Genomic DNA, 20,525 nt, shown 5'->3' on the forward strand with positions numbered 1-20,525 from the left:
AAACATAAACATTCCCCATGTCACACCCTGACCTAACTAAAATAATAAAGAAAACAAAGAATAATAAGGCCAGGGCGTGACAACAGGTCCCTGAAAAAGGGACGTTTCTTTTTTTGCTGAGTTTATTTTCTGAGTTAATCCGAGTTAATCTATGGTGTAATGTATATCCTTGTTCAGATGTAGGCCTACTGTACTGTATCTACCTTTAACACCACCTAGCAACCTTATCAAGAGGTTCGGACCTCCTGGTGTAATTTCTAAGGTGTTGGACCGGATGGTCTACCCCCCCAAATTTGCTACAGGACATTAGTTTGCTGCGTCCGTTTTCCATGCACCACCAATGCCACTCAACAAGTATGTACCTGAACAAAAAATGTTACAGATATGAACTGGAGCAAGCTTATCAATGTCAGAGCGTGAAGTGTAAGAAATGGCATAATTGAAAACCATAGCTCAGCACTGTTTCTGATGTTAATCAAATAATTGTTTGGTTCTAAATGAATTGTGCCCGACCACAAGCTATTTCAGTATTATTGTCTTATCAGCATTTTGTACACAATGGGTTGAAATATTAAACTTATGGCCTAGGGAAAAAGTTTGCACCTATTGTATACTGTTTTTCTCTCTGCAATATAACACAGGGGGAAGAACAAATAGGGAAAGTAAGAAGGCATTGTAGACAAGTGTAAATTAAAACAGATTGTGCGTTTTAACCCCTGCTGTAAAATACAGGCACCTGGTGCAAATATTTTGTAAATCTGCGATTATGTTTTCATCTGTCAGCAAACAGCTTTCCAGCTAAGACAAAAATAGCCACGTTTTTGGTTAGAGCATGGTAGGTAAACGACCAAAACAGCTAAGAACTTCATCCTCATGCTTCAATGCTCTTAGTTATTGTTGAAATTGACCCACTATGCTGTTTACTTTTTACACCTACATCATATCGCTGAGTCTACCCTTAACAAGGAATTTTTTACATCAAACATGCTTCACTGCTGTGGTAAAAATGTATTTATGGAAACTATTTTCATCGTTTTACCTGCGGACACAAACAGTATGGCCACAGCCTGTAATCTTCCTCTCTCTCTCTCGCTCTCTCTCTGTATATATATATATATCTATGCATGTCTCTCTCTCGCTCTCCCCTGTCTCCCTCTTCCTCTGTCGATGACAAACGGTTCGCACTCGCCCCAGAGTAGCAGTGGAGATTTCAGCGCTCCAGTTGATGGCAATTGATTCTCTGGAGCAGTTGCGAATCGTTTTCTCTCCTGCTGGCACAAGACACGCCACTTACCTTGCTTACCAACCTCATCTTGATTGACATTATTTCTCAACTACCAAGTAGCCTAGCCCATCATGGTAACTGCAGTTCTTGGTCTACAGTTTTTACGCATTGGGGGGCTTGCAAGAAAACTAAAACTTCTGTTTTCTCGTGTTTGCTGTTACAGTTAAATATCATGCAAGCTTATGTCGCTTGGATCCTCATGTATGGAATGACAGGTATGTTTATTCTAATTATATGTTGCACATAAGTTGGTTAAATGTGAAATGTATCAATATTGATTGATACTATGGTTTAGGACAGTATAGTCTCTGTTTTCCCCTTCAATTCTGACATTGTTTGCATTTATTTTTGATAGGCTTTCTGGAAGTTTGCTTAGATCCAATGTCTTAGACATAAAATAAGTGCAACCTATATTGCAATAGACGCAGCTAAATGCATCATTTACCGTAGCCTTGCCATCGGAAATACTGTGGGACACTTGACAGATGAAATTACTTGTAAATGCCCTATTATGACATTGAAAGACGAAATGAGAAAACTCAGGAAAATTCATTTGTTATGGTATATGATTTCCTTGCTGTGCATATGGACCAATCCAGACTACAGACCACTGGCTTAGTACACACCCCCACGAGTTTTGTGAAACCCCAAACCCCAGATAGCATATGAACATGTCATAAACCATGAATGTTTTTTTTTTTTTAGAATGACAGGAAATTAGCTTTAAAACTACAACACTTTCTCAGTCTCATAACAACAATATTTATAATAATATATTCAGCTTCTATAGCGCTTTTCAGTACAGAAAGAATCTCAAAGCACTTGAAAATAATAATAAATAAGCCTCAAATGAAAAAATACATATATGTAGCTTCATAACAGAGAGTAGGTCTGGACTACAAACATTTTCAGCTAGAGATTGGGATGATTTTCAGAAGGAAACAATTATAGGTGATCAATATTTATTTCTAGGCAGTGTAATGAGTGTATGTAAATAATGTGACAAAGATGTGCTTTTAATATAATAGGTAGGCTAGCATACAAAGCAGAAAGACGACCGTTTCGAAATAATCTGAAGGATCATAAAAAATATTTTTAGCCCAAAGTTGTCTGTCTGACCCCTACTCCCCACCGTAGCATGAAAAGTGCTTTTTGATGTGGGTTCGGTTTCGGTTTAGATTATTTAAAAAATAATCACGGTTTTCGGTTTCGAAGATTTAAAAAAAAACATTAAACCCATTATGAAATAATGACATTAAAATGATTAAAGCTTTTTAAATGCAATGCCAAAACATTGAAAATACTACATTTTCTCTCTAAGATTCACATAGAAAAATAGGAAAGTACTATTACATTTCAGTATTTAGTTTTATATGACGACCTTATAATTTTGTATTCCTTAAAGTCATCATCTCATCTCTGCTCAGGCAGTAACAGCCAGCCAGACAACCATATAAGGTTATTTTGGTTCTCCTCATACTGTACTTAAACATCATACTTAACTAGGCTAGCCTGCCTAAGTATACTGCAGCGCTGTCTGACAAAATCATTTTTCTAGTTCTTCAAAGTAGAGAAGGCATACTTTCATAAACTCTCTATCCCTCTCTCATCGTTGTGCTGTGTACCTTCCTCTCTTACGTGGTATCATATGCAGTCTGTGTGTATCTAACCTAACATAGCAGGCTAAAAGTCTATCCATCTGTTTCCCAGCCGGAAAATAACAGGCTCAATAGAATATGGTCACTGTAGTTAATTACCACGTTTCTGCACTGAACTAGGTTGAATATTTGCTTAATGAAAATTACAACTCCATTCAGCCCAGCGTCCCAATATAGATCTTGACTTCATTTATCTGGTGAATGATTGGATTTCTCTCTAGAGAAATGGCATGTTTGGCTTACAAAAACCCAGAACTAAATAAATAGGATTCAAGTAAATGTTGGTCAATTAGTTATTATATAACCGAAACAATGCATTTAATCTCTCAGTACTACAGGAATGCAGCCCTCCAGACCTCTTTGGTCCGTTAAAAACCTGCTGTATGTTGTGTGCTTTAACTTGGAAAATAAGTAACTGTGACTCTGGAGGACAACATAATGATGTTTGTTTCCAACATTAGGGCTGTTTTCCTAAAGAAGTAAAATCCGCTTTGTGCTTTGTTTCCTTGACACGATACTAGCGAGTCCCATCCCTAATAATTGTCATGTTGTTTTATATGTTGACTTATAAAAAACAATGTAAAACCTATAAGGAAACCATTTATTTTGTAGAGGTTACATTCTCAAAACATAAATGTTTCTCATAATATTATATACTGTATTTTTTTTCCCTCCTCAAATATTTCAGACCATATCGTTGTAGTAAATGCGCCACAAGCATGTATTCAATTGTGTATGTCATATAAGGCATATACATTAACACATACTGTATACCACAGGCATACCATAGGCATATAAGGAAAAACAGACAAAATCTCACCAGATCCTTATTAGATTACTTATTGGATTACTTATTAGATTACATATTAGATTTTCTGAACGAATCATCTTCTTCTGCCATACAAGATGGGCTTCTATATTGCATTTTTTACCACCAGCCAACATGATCACATCACAACAAGAAAACTCTCACCATTCAAACGTCCCTGCCAGTTCACTGTGTGAACACTGTAGCCTATTTTATATCCAGCAAGCAAGAGCAAGGTGCTTCTATCCTCAATTGTATATGTTTTTTATTGATAAAAATGGCAATTTCTGGAACACGTATTGGGCTAGACAACGGTTCAAGAGCTATAAGAGGAATAGAGAGAGGATGCAGAGAGAGAGGCCAGTTGAGATGCCAGAGGAGATGCATGAATTGCGCAAGAGTGGAACAGTGAAGACAGAAATGCGTAAATAAGGAGTTAATTCTTAGGCTGGGCTATTAATCCACCATTCGTATGCTAGTGTATATATGCGTCAGTTTAATTAAATGTGCAATACAAAAAAAATATAGTGCCTACGCCTATTTAATGATGTCACGCCCTGGCCTTAGCATTCTTTGTTTTCTTTATTATTTTAGTTAGGTCAGGTTGTGACATGGGTATTTATGTGGGTTTTGTAGTGTCCAGGGTGATTGTAAGGTTTAGGGGGTTTATTTAGAGTAGTTGGGTTTATGTTTAGTATAGTTGTCTAGCTGTGTCTATGTTGTGTGTAGTTGTCTAGGAAAGTCTATGGTTGCCTGAATGGGTTCCCAATTAGAGACAGCTGGTTTCTGTTGTCTCTGATTGGGAGCCATATTTAAGGTAACCATAGGCTTTAGCTGTTTGTGGGGAATTGTCTATGTTGAACGTTTGGAGCCTGTGTGTGTGTGCACTACGTTTATAGCTTCACGGTCGTTTGTTGATTTGTTAGTTTGTAAGTGTTTTGTTTCGTTTTGCCTTCTTCAAAATAAAAAGAAGATGGCTTATTTTCCACGCGCTGCGTTTTGGTCCGTCTCTCCTCCACACGATCATGACAGAATTCCCCACCAATGCGGGATCAAGCAGCGTGAAAAGCGGCAACAGGAGCAGCGCAAGGATTTATGGACATGGGAGGAAATTCTGGACCGGGAAGAACCAGGAGAATATAACCGCCCCAAAGCTGAGCTGGAGGCAGCGAAAGCAGAGAGGCGGCGATATGAGGAGCTAGCTCGGAGGCAGGAAAATGATCTGGGCTACACTACGTGGGAGGAGATCGACAGGTGGGCGATCAACCCAGGGAGAGTGCCGGAGCCCGCCTGGGATTCTCTGGCGCAGTGCGAGGAGGGATACCGGCGTATGGAGGCAGCACGAAGAAGCGGTAGGAAGCCTGTGAGAAAACCCCAAAAATTTCTTGGGGGGAGGCTTAAAGGGAGAGTGGCGAAGTCAGGTAGGAAACCTGCGCCTACTCCCTGTACTTACCGTGGAGAGCGAGAGTACGGGCAGACACCGTGTTACGCAGTAGAGCGCGGTGTCTCCTGTATGTGTGCATAGCCCGGTGCGGGTTATTCCACCTCCCCGCACTGGCAGGGCTAGATTGAGTATTGAGCCGGATGTCATGAAGCCGGCCCTACATATCTGGCCACCAGTGAGTCTCCTCGGGCCGGTTTACATGGCACCAGCCTTACGCATGGTGTCCCCGGTTCGCCTACATAGCCCGGTGCGGGTTATTCCACCTCCCCGCACTGGTCGGGTGACGGGGAGCATTCAACCAGGTAAGGTTGGGCAGGCTCAATGCTCAAGGGAGCCAATACGCTTGCACGGTCCGGTATTTCCGGCGCCACCTTCCCGCCCCAGTCCAGTTCCACCAGTGCCTACACCACGCACCAGGCTTCCAGTGCGTTTTCAGAGCCCTGTTCCTCCTCCACGCACTCTCCCTATGGTGCGTGTCTCCAGCCCAGTGCCTCCAGTTCCGGCACCACGCACTAAGCCACCTGTGCGTCTCCTGAGTCCTGTACACACTGTTATTTCTCCCCGCACTCGTCCTGAGGTGCGTGCCCTCAGTCCGGTACCACGCACCAGGCATATAGTGCGCTTTGAGAACTCAGTGTGCCCTGTTGTTGTTCCCCGCACTAGCCTGAAGGTGCGTGTCCTTAGCCCGGTACCTCCAGTTCCGGCACCACGCACCAGGCCTACAGTGCGTCTCAGCCGGCCAGAGTCTGCCGTCCGCCCAACGGTGACTGAACTGCCCGTCTGTATTGAGCCTTCAAAGCCGCCCGTCTGCCATGAGCCTGCAAAGCCGCCCGTCTGCCATGAGCCTACAGAGCCTTCCGCCAGACAGGAGCCGCTAGAGCCTTCCGCCAGACAGGAGCCGCTAAAGCCTTCCGCCAGACAGGATCAGTCTGAGCCATCCGTCTCCTCAGCGCCATCTGAGCAATCCGTCTCCCCAGCGCCGTCTGAGCCATCCGTCTCCCCAGCGCCGTCTGAGCCATCCGTCTCCCCAGCGCCGTCTGAGCCATCCGTCTCCCCAGCGCCGTCTGAGCCATCCGTCTCCCCAGCGCCGTCTGAGCCATCCGTCTGTCCCGAGCCAGTAGAGCCGCCCGTCTGTCCAGAGCCGTCAGAGCCGTTAGTCAGTCAGGAGCCGCTAGAGCCATTCGTCAGTCAGGATCTGCCAGAGCCGCCAACCAGACAGGATCTGCCAGAGCCGCCAACCAGACAGGATCTGCCAGAGCCGCCAACCAGACAGGATCTGCCAGAGCCGCCAACCAGACAGGATCTGCCAGAGCCGTCAGTGAGCCATGAGCGTCCAGAGCCGTCAGCCAGCCATGAGCGTCCAGAGCCGTCAGCCAGCCATGAGCGTCCAGAGCCGTCAGCCAGCCATGAGCTGTCCCTCAGCCCAGAGCGGCTATTTATCCAGAACTGCCCCTCAGTCCAGAGCTGTCTCTCTGTCCGGAGCTGCCTTTCAGTCCGGAGTTGCCCCTCTATCCTGAGCTACCTCTCTATCCTGAGCTACCTCTCTATCCTGAGCTATCCCTCTGTCCTGAGCTATCCCTCTGTCCTGAGCTATTCCTCTATCCCGGTGCTGCCCCTTGTGTCGATGTTACCCAAAAGATTAAGTGGGGGTAATATGAGGGTGGTCATTTGTAGGGGGAGATATAAGCTGGGATTGACTATGGTGGGGTGGGGACCTCGCCCTGAGCCTGAGCCACCACCGTGGTCAGATGCCCACCCAGACCCTCCCCTAGACTTTGTGCTGGTGCGCCCGGAGTTCGCACCTTAAGGGGGGGGCTATGTCACGCCCTGGCCTTAGTATTCTTTGTTTTCTTTATTATTTTAGTTAGGTCAGGGTGTGACATGGGTATTTATGTGGGTTTTGTAGTGTCCAGGGTGATTGTAAGGTTTAGGGGGTTTATTTAGAGTAGTTGGGTTTATGTTTAGTATAGTTGTCTAGCTGTGTCTATGTGTGTAGTTGTCTAGGAAAGTCTATGGTTGCCTGAATGGGTTCCCAATTAGAGACAGCTGGTTTCTGTTGTCTCTGATTGGGAGCCATATTTAAGGTAACCATAGGCTTTAGCTGTTTGTGGGGAATTGTCTATGTCTAAACGTTAGTAGCTTGTGTGTGCACTTTCGTTTTGTAGCTTCACGGTCGTTTGTTGTTTTGTTAGTTTGTAAGTGTTTTGTTTCGTTTTTCCTTCTTCAAAATAAAAAGAAGATGTATTTTCCACTTGCTGCATGTTGGTCCTCACTCTCTCCAAAAGACAATCGTGACAAATGAAACCAATTTAGGCAACCAATTTGAAAGCAGGGAATCCCATAGGGCGACGCACAATTGGCCAAGCGTCATCCGGGTTAGGGTTTGGCCTGGGTAGCCGTCATTGTAAAGAAGAATTTGTTCATAACTGACTTGCTTAGTTAAATAAAGTTTAAATTAAATAAATAAATAAATTCCTGTCTCATCCATAAACACATATTAATGCAAGTGTGCTGTAAAGCAGCTCACATCAACTGGATGGGGGGTCCTTTATATTAGGAGGGACGTCTACCGTGCATCGCTAAAATAATGATTATATTCACATTTCCTCTATTTAAGTATTATGCCTATGGGGACACCTATACATTTTGTAGCCAAGCACAAGTGATCAGTGTAGCCCTAACATACAGCTGCTGGTTTTACGCTTTTTTTGGCAGGATAGAACAGCTGTCTCCGGTAAGACAAGGGGTGACGGTCTGTGTATATTTGTAAACAACAGCTGCTGCACGAAATCTAAAGAAGTCTCAAGGTTTTGCTCACCTGAGGTAGAGTATCTCATGATAAGCTGTAGACCACACTATTTACCAAGAAAGATTTCATCTACATTCTTCGTAGCTGTCTATTTACCACCACAAACCGATGCTGGCACTAGGACCGCACTCAATGAGCTGTATAAGGCCATAAGCAAACAGGAAAATGCTCATCCAGAGGCGGGGCTCCTGGTGGCCGGGGAAAATTAAATCAGTTTCACCTACTTTCTACCAGGTTGTTAAATGTGCAACCAGAGAGAAAAAACCTCTACTCCAAAAAACTTTACTCCACACACAGAGACAAGTACAACACTCTCCCTTGCCCTCCATTTGGCAAATCTGACCATAATTCTATCCTCCTGCTTACAAGCAAAAACCAAAGCAGGAAGCACCAGTGACTCGGTCAATAAAAAAGTGGTCAGATGAAGCAGATGCTAAGCTACAGGACTATTTTGCTAGCACAGACTGGAATATGTTCTGGGGTTCTTCTGATGGCATTGAGAAGTACACCACGTCAGTCACTGGCTTCATCAATAAGTGCATCAATTACATCATCCCCACAGTGACTGTGTGTACATACCCCAACCAGAAGCCATGGATTACAGGCAACATCCGTATTGAGCTAAAGGGTAGAGCTGCCGCTTTCAAAGAGCAGAACTCTAACTCGGAAGCTTATAAGAAAATCTATTATGCCCTCAGACGAACCATCAAACAGGCAAAGTGTCAATACAGGACTAAGATTTAATCATACTACACCGGTTCCGACGCTCGTCGAATGTGGAAGGGCTTGCAAACTATTACAGACTACAAAGGGAACAGCCGCGAGCTTCCCAGTGACACGAGCCTACCAGACAAGCTAATTTACTTCTATGCTCGCTTCGAGGCAAGTAACACTGAAACATGCATGAGAGCATCAGCTGTTCCGGATGACTGTGTGGTCACGCTCTCCGTAGCCGGAACCGCCTGGTGCTGCCACACGGCAAGCGATACCGGAGCGCCAAGCCTAGGTTCAAAAGGCTTTTTAACAGGTAACAGCTTCTACCCCCAAGCCATAAGACTCCTGAACAGCTAATCAAATGTCTACCAAGACTATTTGCATTGCCCCCACCCCCTCTTGTACGCTGCTGCTACTCTCTGTTTATTATCTATGCATAGTCACTTTAACTCTACCTACATGTACATATTACCTCAATTACCTCGACTAACCGGTGTCCCCGAACATTGACTCTGTACCAGCACCCCCTGTATAGCCTCGCTATTGTTATTTTATTGCTGCTCTTTAATTATATGTTACTTTTATTTATTTTTAATTGACTTATCTATTTTTGACTTTAAACACTTTTTAAAACCACATTGTTGGTTAAGGGCTTGTGAGTAAGCATTTCAGTCTGTAAGGTCTACACCTGTTGTATTTGGCACATGTGACAAAATTTGCTACCATGAATTGGTGGGAGTTGTGGTGCTCTATTATCCAACTATTATGGACAGGCATACTGAGCAGTGAGTACGTAAAGTGAAAGAGAACATTGCTTCAGTATAACTCTTTGAAAATACATATCATAACCTAGTTAAATCAAGTAACCTTTTAAAATACGTATCATCTATTTAAATCAAGTAAAGTTAAACAACACACACTGTGCAGATGTTGATTTGCTATCCCCCCTGCATATAGATATGGGGGCAAAGGGAATTTGTATTGCCTTAATGACTGCTGGCTGCTGATGTTTCGCATTCAGATATTGCGGTTGCTGTGGTTCTGTTTATGAACTTTGGAGATATTCCCACGGGTCTCAGTCATATAAATAATGTACTGTATTTTCCCACAATTTGTTTGAAAGGGAGTATTGAGGTCATGTGACCTTTTTAAATAACTGTTCACCTCATTATAGTGATGTGGAATGACCGTCAGTAGAGAGTCAATGATATAGAAATCATCTCCTTCATGATGCTCCTACCATAGAGATACATATTGTTGCTCATGCATCACATTTAAAACGTTTTAGTCTTGCACTGTGCTTCACTCAAATTGGCGAGGCAAAGATGTTGGCCCCCGAGAGTCATGCTTAAATAACATTGTCCCCCACTTTCAGATATCAAACAAATATGGATTAGTAAAATCAATAATTCGACATGCTGTATTAGCATTATACATATTGTAAGACACATCCAAGAAAATGTTTGAGCCAGAGCACAAGGTTGCTCTGCGGCTCAGTGCTGGAAAGGGTCCACATTGACAGATGGACTGAGAAACTGATCAACATCAGTGTTAGTCAACATCAGTAGACCGAAATAACTTTGATGTGCATGGATTTTTGTACACAGATCAAGAGCTGTTTTTTTGTATTGATTCAGATTTATTTGCCATTGTTAGGTTCTGAACAAACAGAGTAGAACCTCAAACGGACGACTAGGAAAAGCTCAAACTAAGTTTATTCACCCACTGGGTCATACAGCTGCAAAGACAAAAAATATCTCTTGATTTATGTACAAAATCCATGTAAATGAAAGTTGTTTTGGTCTACTGATGTTGACTAACACTGACGTTGATACGTTTCTCAGTCCATCTGTCAATGTGGACCCTTTCCAGCACTGAGCCGCAGAGGAACCTTGTGCTCTGGCCCTTCACACAAGCACATGTATTTATAACCTCCTACGAGGCAGGGTCAACTCCTTACACATCTAGACAGCCAATAGATCTCTGTTGCTAGGCAGGAACGTAATTGGTTCCTCTCACTGGTGTAGTCATGGCCCTGCCTGATGCTAGAACCTCCGTGGGCATGGAAGTGTATCCATGTGAGATAGGACTGGGTCATTGGGTTGGGCCCCTCCGGCCCCCCTTCCAGAGGTTTCTTCTCACTTCAACTGTTGACTTGAATTCCTCGCTTCTCCCTAGTTCCGCAGCTGGCCTGCGTTATCAGAAACTGAAACCAGCCGGTTGCCCTTTGCCTCCCTCCTGCCTCCTTAGGAACAAAATAACATGTTCAAACAGAATATTAACATTCTTCATTTCCCTACATCAAGCTTCTATCCACCCTTCACTGTCCCCAATATATACATTCCTCATACATGTAAAGTAATCAATAAGTTCTAGTATTGTAACATGAATAAGTATATTTCAAGCTAGAATCCAACGGCATGAAAAAGTAATTGAGCACACAGGCTACATGAAAGGCAAATGTCTTTTAAAGTGTCCCATGCGAACTAATTTAAAGTGCTGCTTCCTTCCAAAATCAGTCTGTCAGATGTTTCTTCTTTCCTCAAACGTTATCAAATGTCACCATGCGTCAGCTTTCCCATTCATTTGGGGTTGATCTGGAACTTCATTGCAACAGATGGCAAGGAAGGTGGACTCATCTCATCATCAGACCACTTTACATATTGGAAAATGCCTGACAAACTTTTGGAGTGGACTAGGACTTTAGTTAGTTGGGAAGCTGTCCTAATTTGGACACCATAGGGGGTAGAAGGGGCAAGTGAAGGTAGACTTCCTGATTATGTGGTATTTATGTGATTAATATCGAATGCGGATTGCGGATTGCAGATGTCAGAGAGGATTAAACGCCAAATGCTATCAAATAGTCAGCCACCAACTAAAAAGGGAACATTGTAGCAAATGCATCCCATGACATGTACAAATAGAACTTGGCTTCTATGATATACTGTATCTGGAATCTACTGCATCTGTAATGACATGGCTCTGTAAATGCGGTGGATATTGTATGTCAATTACCCGTACTTGAAATGGAAACAATATGTGGATCTCCCTTTTGACCCTAGTAAGAGACACAGATTGATTGCTCTTTCCCTTCAACTTTTCAGAGCAACTACTGTATATGAGGAGGGAAAATGTTGGAAAAAGGTTGTCAATGTTAACAATTCTATCTTGACTGGCGTTTACCTTCATCCCTGGTGAAGAGGACTTTTAATGCGCTGAGGTCAAATGCAATTATCCGGGATGGTCAGCCAGTATGAATAGACTGGAGTGAGTCTTTTGAGGTTGTAGTTGATGACATGGCCCACGTGCAACCATGCAATTTAACTGACATGATTGTGTGGCTTTACAACATTGGCGTAGGCCGTTCACTGCATCACCTGCTACGGTGGGAACAGATGTTAGATAAATAGCATTGCAAATCTCTTTTGAAAGCTGTTACACAAGAGAGATGGTTTCAAGGTGTGTTAAGGAAACACACAAACAGCTCTTATTAGGATGAGCAATGACTTCTGAAAGATAATTGATGTATCTCATCTCTACATCTGATCACCTTTGGTGGCAAAATAGGAAAGTTCGGCACCAGCGAGGCATGCAGATCATTTTTTAAGGTCTTCAGGAAAGGTGTTCTGTCTTCGAGAAGATGAGAGATGAGTTTCGAAAGATAATCCCTACATTTTATACCAGTGACAATCTAAGAAGGTTAAGTGCTCCGTTGGTCTGAAGAATAAAACTGAACTGAATGGTGTAACACCACTGTGAAAGGGCAAAATGAGAAAGTGTTTCACTGATGTCTTATCAGTGTTACATTGTCAACCACTTGGTATAATATAACACAGTATATCAGGAAAAATAAGAACCTTTATTCATGCCCTTTGGTTATCATGAGAGATGTACAGTAGCTGGATTTCACAAGCTGTGCTCATTAGCTTAAAGGTGAACTATGTCAACACTAAAGGAGAAGTAAAAAAAAAAAAAAAAAAAGTACAACCAAATCTCAATTCTTTTCTAAACGGCAAAGCACTCTGTATAATGATGCACGTCAATCAATGTTGTACACATATAACATTGCGTATAAAGTTTGGAATGACACAATTTTGTGTGTACAACATCCTAAGACCTGCAACGCTATATTGAGAGCTTTGCCATTTCTAAAAGGACGTACTTGGGTGTTTTTGGAGCTTGTGTTCATGTTTTTCCAGTGCCACCATACCGCTGAACAAGTATGAGAAAGTGATTTGCTGTTTGGGGTAAACGATATCACAAAAAGGTGTCTGGATCCTTCTAAAACATGCCATTTACATCAAAAGTAGAGATTTAGATGTAATAAAAACGTATCCTTTAAGCTATTTATAAACTAAAGCAATATGACATCATCCTTTATAGCTGGGCAATTTCCTGCTTACAGCATTTGACCACAGCAGAATAGAAATTTGCCAAGACTGCCATTGGCTCTTCCCAATGTTCCCACGCCTCTAGGGAAAGCACACATTGGGAAGTGGTGTCTCTAAACACAACGTTACCCCACTGTGTACCTTCAATGTAAAGTATGGGATGGTGGATAGTGGGTTTGCCAGTGAGATGATTCCATCTTATCTAAAGCTTCTATCCAGCTGTAAGGATGGGGAATACCTATTTGTCGAAGTACACACAAATACAGTAGATTGGCCTCTCCATTGGATACCAAGCAGTTAGCCTTGCTAATGCTACCCAGTATTAATGCTCCATTAATCCCTGGAAACGTTGGGATGTGGAACGAGCATTCATCAGAACAGCCATTGGCAAGGGGTTGACCAAGTACCACGGAACTGCTACCAGTAATTGCATTTTTTCACTTTGGCCGCTGATGCTAATTCATCCTGTCAATAACTGCCTGAGACAACCATTTTACCAAATTAGCACAGTCTGGGAATCCCTGTTCTAGAGCATCAAGTGATGACAGAAGAGAAGCTGCTTTTATCTAATTGTATGACAAGTTGACTAACAAATAGCCTACCAAATGTTGGAATGTATAAGCAGAAAAACATCTAATTGAGGCTTAAAAACTTTCAGTTTTCCGGTGCTAAATTTCCTAATCAGTTTTGTTGATCGGTTTTAAGGAAATGAAAAACTGTGAAAACGATCCACCACGTTTCTGATAGTATTTCAATTAATTTTGGATGCATATTTTATGTGGTTAAAAGTCAAAAACTGTCAGACTTTATGTTGCTTGAATTTTTGTCTATTTTAGGCTACACAGAACTTTTTATTGCAAGTGCACATTCGCATTTTCTTAAGATTAAATGAATGTATATTTTTTTCACTCCTGCTTCCGAGACAAAAAGTATATTTGGTTTATAATTTTACTGCAAGAAACACTTAGTTCTGCAGGAGTTCTGATAATAGCTACATGTGAGTCCTACAGTCAGTTACTATTCCAACCATTACTGTCCCCATCTGAACTTCCAAGGTGATACTATGCGAAACTGAGCCTGCACAGACTGCGAAAAACAAAAGTAAATATGATAAGATGTTTACATTCCTCAGTATCTCGTCTAAGATCAGCAGATCCAAGGATCTGCAGTTCTTCTCGGTATCTTAGTGGCTATAGTTTACAGTCGGTAGACTGGTTTTCCTTAGTGAGCTTGTGCATAAGCTCAGATGGATGGTTGGAATCCATCTCCTGATACTGTGTTACACAACATCAGACCCTGCGTGATTGAGCGGGGAATTCTTTAGAGCGATTGTGATTCTAGGTCCCTCACTCGTGTCACTTTTGTGATTAAGTGTATGGCTGAGGTTTGTTAAAGCGCTTAGGTCCTTAGGTTTGCAAATGACTTACCGTGGCCCTTAACCATGTTCATCTTTACAATAAGTATGGCGTTGTCACTATCAGCTGATATACACCCGGCTTTAGGGTTCATGTAGTCTTCAGGCTCATGATCTCAGTGTCATTTTCATTTTCTGATTGGAGAGGCATTGGATAACCAGGTAAAGATGTCTTTTCATGATGACATCGAGGAAACTGGGAAAGATGTCCTATTTTGTATTGTTATCTAGTCAGTAAACCATGATGACCATGTGTCAACTAGGGCTAGGAATTCCCAGGGACCACACGATACAATATTATCACGATACTTAGGTGCCGATACCATATGTATTGCAATTCTCTCGATTCTATATGTATTGTGACTCGACGCTGCAACTTTTTTTTTGTGATTCGATGTTCAAAACATATTGCTAACCAGGGTCAAGAGATAGACATGAGAAAATGAGTTTTGATCAGTCGTGGAAATAAAAGTGCTCATCTCCAAGTGATTTTAATTTTGGAAATCTGTACCAAAGAGTGATATGTGATCGTATACATATTTAAGCAAGTGTCACGTTCCTGACCTGTTTTCTGTTGTTTTGTATGTGTTTAGTTGGTCAGGACGTGAGCTGGGTGGGAATTCTATGTTGTGTGTCTAGTTTGTCTGTTTCTATGTCAGCCTAGTGTGGGTTCTCAATCAGAGGCAGATGGTAATCGTTGTCTCTGATTGAGAATCATATATAGGAGGCTTGTTTTGTGTTGGGATTTTGTGGGTGTTTGTTTCCTGTCTCTGTGATTGTCTGCACCAGATAGGTCTGTGTCGGTTTTTGCACATTTGTTATTTTCTATTGTTTGTAGTGTTTAACTTGTTCTTTATTAAACATGTTTAACACTAGCCGTGCTGCACTTTGGTCCTCTCCTTCACCCCTGGAAGAAAACCGTTACAGCAAGATAAGAAATTATTGTTTTAGTCAATATTTTATCTGTTTGGGATTAATTCTTGTAGTCACTTAGTAGTCTAAAAAATATTTGTAATTATCTTCCAGCCCCATGACCATCCCCTCAAGAAACAAATGGTCCCAGGCAAGAATCTAGTTGATGACCACAGGCCTAGAGGTTAGAGACAGACCAGCAGCCCCGGTCCACACAAAACATGGTAATGGAACTGAACTGGCAGCTGCTGGTCTCTGTCCCATGTGCCCTTGACCAAGGCACTTAACCCCCCACAATTACTCTCCATCCGGGGGTGCTTTACCACAGCTGACCCTGTGCCTCAGTGTGTGTGTGTGTGTGGGGGTGTTGGGAAAGGTAGAAGACACATTTCTGTTCTAACCAATGGATAAAGTATTTTAATATGGATTAATATTCCATAATCGAGGCACTCAACCAGTCAGCAGCGTTGGTTTTTGGATTATTTTGTGGAAATTGGGATGGAAACTAAGGTTCAAGCCCGTAAGCAGTCAGACCTGTGTGCTTCAGAAACAGATAACCGACTACAGTATGATATGTAGGTATATGTCAGGAACATGTAGGCAGTGGGTGGCCTTTGTATGTGAAAGCGCACCCATTTAGTTTGAGGCCCACCCACTTGGCACCCGAGCCCACCCACTGGGGAGCCAGTCCCAGCCAATCAGAATTATTTTTTCCCCACAAAAGTGCTTTATTACAGACATAGATACTCTTCAACACTCCCCCCCCCCCCCCCCCCCCCCCCCACACACACACACACACATCTCCCCCTCAGACGATCCCGCAGGTGAAGAAGCCAGATGTGAAGGTCCTGAGCTGGAGTGGTTAAATGTGGTCTGCGGTTGTGAGGCTGGTTGGACGTACTGCCAATTTCTCTAAAAATGATCATAGAGAAATGAACATTAAATTCTCTAGCAACAGCTCTGTTGGACATTCATGCAGTCAGCGTGCCAATTGCAGGCTCCCTCAAAACTTTAGACATCTGTGGCATTGTCCCCAGCACAATCTGTGTAATGATCATGCTGTGCAATCAGCTTCTTGATATTCCATACCTGTCAGGTGGATGGATTATCTTGGCAAAGGAGAAATGCTCACTAACAGGGATGTAAACAAATTTGTTCACGAAGTTTGAAAGAAATAAGTATGGAAAATCCCTGAGATTTTTATTTCAGCTCATAAAACATGGGACCAATACTTAACATGTTGTGTTTATATTTTTGTTCAGTGTAGTATGCGTTCACCCTCATCGAGAGACACCAACTTTGATATTGAAACACGGCTCTTGAATTCTCAGCAGGAACTTCGTTCAACGTCTCAGAGGAGAAGACGAACTGCCCCCTAGGATATTTTCCTTGTGGCAACCTGAGCATGTGCCTGCCCCAGCTCATGCACTGCAACGGTGTCGATGACTGTGGAAATGAAGCGGACGAGGAGAACTGTGGTGAGTCGTCAGTATATTCATTTATATATTTAGTTATTGCACGTGTCAAACTCCAGTCCTGGAGGGACGAGTGTCTGCCGTTTTTACTCCTCCTATATAGTTGATTAATTGATTCGTTAGGAACTACCCTAACCTGGTTGTCTAGGTCTTAATTGGTCACAAATTAAAAGGAAATAGCAAAAACCAGTGGACACACAGCCCTCCAGGAATTGAGTTTGACACCCCTGATTTACTTGCTAATTTATTATGTTCACAAGGATTCTGACTGTGCCGGGAACATGCCCCACTAGGATACATTTTTTGTAGCACTGTGAAAAAGTCAGTTCTTTTTTTTAATCAACTGTTTTATTATACAGTATGTTCAAATAGTAGGCAGAATAAATCATTGGACAGCTAATAATTAGATTGTCAGTGCACAGAAGGTCAGTTCTGTTGATTTTTTTAAAAGGACATTCTACTCTAAAATGCAGACAGTAACGGAGTGAATAGTCCGTGGCTGGGGGGATCGGGGTCCTTGATGATGTCTCCAGCGATGCACTGGGCAGTCTTCACCACTCTCTGAAGGGCCTTGTGGTTATGAACGGAGCAGTTTCCATACCAGGCCATGATGCAGCCGGTCAGGACACTCTTGACCAGGGCAGTGGTGTTGTCAGTCCATGTGTGGTGATGTCCAAGGAACCTGAAACTGTTGACTCTTTCCACCGCAGTCCCGTCGATGTAAATCAGGGCATGTCCTCCTCCCTGCTTCCTGAAGTCAACAATCAACTCCTTCATTTTGCTGACATTGAGATTGGCTGTTGTTTTGGCACCACATTGCCAGGTCTCTGACTTCCTCCCTTTAGGCTGACTTGTTGTTGTCAGTGATCAGGCCTACCACCGTGGTGTCACCTGCAAACTTGATGATGGGTTTTGTGTCATGCTTCACACACAGTCATGAACAGGGAGTACAGCAGTGGGCTGAGGACACATCCCTCGGGGGCCCCTGTGTTGAGAGTCAGAGTAGGGGAGGTACTGTTGCCAATCCTCACAGCATGTGTCCTGCCTGTCAGGAAGTCCAGGATCCAGTTGCAGAGGGTGAGGGTGGTTTGGAGACCCAGGGCCCTGAGCTTGGTGACAAGCTTGGAGGGAACAATGGTGTTGAATGTTGACCTTTAGTCAATGAACAACATTCTTACATAGGTGTTACTCTTGTCCAGGTGTGATAAAGCCATGTGGATAGCGATGGAAATGGCATCTTCCATGGATCTGCTGGAATGGTAGGTGAATTGGAGTGGGTCCAGTGGGTCTGGCATGCTGGCCTTGAAGTGGGTCTTGACTAACGTTGGCCATAACCAGCCTCTCGAAGCACTTCATGTTGAAAAAGCGGCCCAAACATTATTTATTTTTTTTTACATCCACCCGAGACATGAACTGTTCTCCATGTTCCCGTCCGGCAGGTGGTACTGGTGCATCATGGCTCAGACCAATAGACTCTTAAACAGCTTCTATCACCTGGCTGCTGCCATACTGTTTACTACTATTATTATTATCTCTACTGTAAGTCGCTCTGGATAAGAGCGTCTGCTAAATGACTAAAATGTAAAAAAAAAAATGTTAATTATTATTATTTTGTATCCTTCTACCAGTCACTTTCTCCTAATCTCTGCCTATATGTACATATCTACCTCAATACTCCAGTATCCCTGCACATTGTCATTTTGGTACTGCACTGACCCAGTATAAAGCTTCCTCTCTTATTTCTTATTTCTCGTGATTTAAAACGAATATATATATTTTTCTTATTAGTTATACTTTTTGATATCAGATACTGCACTTTTGCGAAGGTAAACGTATTTAAGCATTTCACTGTACTTGTGCATGTGATAAAACAAAACTTGAACTTGACGGTGATTACAATGGGGCGATAGTCATTTAAGCATGTCACCTTGGTGTCCTTCGGCACTGGACCGATGGTGGTTGTAGCATGTGGGGACTACAGCCTGGGATAGGGACATGTTGATGCCTGCCAGCTTATTGGCACATGCCCTGAGGACACAGCCAGGGATGCCATCTAGTGCCGGCAGCATTGTGACTATTCACTCTCTTGAGAATATTGGTCAGAGTCAGCCTTGGAGAGCAGTGGGATGGCTCGGTGTTGGCCGCCTCAAAGCGAACATGGAATGTGTTGAGCCCATCTGTGAGGGAGGAGGGTATCACACAGCTGGATACGCCTCTGTAGTTCATAATGGCCTGTAGTCCTTGCCACATGTGTCATGTTTCTGAGCTGTTGTATTATGATTCCAGTTTGAGTCTATATTGTCTCTTTGCATCCCTAATGGCATCCGGAGCGCGCAACCCTGTCATCAGGGTTTGCTCTCCTGATGTTGAATTCTGCAGTTTGGGCTCTCGACATGGCACGGATTTCTCAGTTCATCCAGGGTGTTTGGTTGGGGTATGTCCGTTTTTTTTCTGTGGGTACAATATCATCAACAAATGTTTTGATGAGACTTGTGACTGATGATGTCTATGCCTCAATGTTATGTTGTGGATGAATCGTGGGTAGATGAGTCCTTGAACATATTTCAATCCGTATTCTCAAAATAGTCCTGGAGTATTGAATCAGCTCGCTGCGTCCAGCATTTCACTATTCTCTCCGTTGGTGGCTCCCCCTTGAGTTTCTGCTTGTAGGCGGGGAGTAGTAACAGGGAGACGTGATCTGATTGGCTGAAATGGGGGTTGGGGGTGGCTCTGTACACGTCGCGGATGTTTGTGTAAACATGGCTGACTATGTTCCGTTCTCTCATAGGAGACATTTTGGTGATATTTTGGCAGATTTTGTTTTGCCTGGTTAAAAGAGTGTGCGATGCTGTCATCAAGGCAAAGGGTGGCTACTTTGAAGAAACTCAAATATGAAATATATTTGGATTTATTTAACACATTGTTGGTTGCTATGATTCCATATGGGCTATTTCATAGTTTTGATGTCTTCATTATTTATCTACAATGTAGAAAATAGTACAAATGAATGAGTAGGTGTGTGCAAACTTTTGACTGGTACTGTAGGTTTCCGATTGAATCCGGTCCAGCCTTGATTTGACCTGGTCTGGGCCAGCCTTCATTTTAACCTCCACAGATGTCCGGTCCCAACCAGCCTATATATTGACCAAATCTAGACGTCTATAATTGGTTCAGATTTGGTCTGGTCCGGGCTGGCCTTGATGTGGCTGAAACATAGGCGTCTATGAATGGTTCCGATTGATGAAGTACAGACTGGACAAAATCTGAACCAATCATAGACAGCTATGTTTCATAACTTTGGACAGTACAGTATGGTACAGTACATTATAGTACAGTAGAGCACCGGAGATTACAGTACAGCACAGTAGAGCACAGCAGAGTACAGTACGGTACAGTAATGTACAGTAAAGAAAAGTAGAGAACAACATAGTTCAGTACAGTACATTAGAGTACAGTAACCCTAACCCTACTAAACTTTGTGGTAGCGATATGAGTCAGAAACATTTAGTCGTGTGAAAATTTACTACAAAGTGTAAATAGGATAAATTTGGTCATGAAGTCAGTCTTGTCTAAAACTGAGTTTTTGTAAATGAAGGTCAGGTTTGGATTACAATT

General features: G+C 42.8%; 1 protein-coding gene across 2 annotated transcripts in view; it reads left to right on the forward strand.

Annotated features, from left to right (window-relative positions):
* Nucleotides 1-1,157: 1,157 nt before the first annotated feature.
* Nucleotides 1,158-20,525, forward strand: part of rxfp1 (relaxin family peptide receptor 1) — a 138,137-nt gene continuing 118,769 nt past the window's right edge. Inside the window, exons 1-3 of one of the 2 annotated variants that reach the window (XM_055889301.1) lie at nucleotides 1,158-1,359; nucleotides 1,449-1,500; nucleotides 16,767-16,913. In XM_055889301.1, the coding sequence (XP_055745276.1) occupies nucleotides 1,357-1,359; nucleotides 1,449-1,500; nucleotides 16,767-16,913 (202 nt within the window). In that variant the 5' untranslated portion in view covers nucleotides 1,158-1,356. Of the gene's footprint in view, nucleotides 1,501-16,766; nucleotides 16,914-20,525 lie in introns of both variants that reach the window. The other variant, XM_055889302.1, reaches the window with a different exon arrangement.

The sequence above is a fragment of the Salvelinus fontinalis genome, chromosome 29, assembly GCF_029448725.1.
Source record: "Salvelinus fontinalis isolate EN_2023a chromosome 29, ASM2944872v1, whole genome shotgun sequence".
Taxonomy (NCBI): Eukaryota; Metazoa; Chordata; class Actinopteri; order Salmoniformes; family Salmonidae; genus Salvelinus; species Salvelinus fontinalis.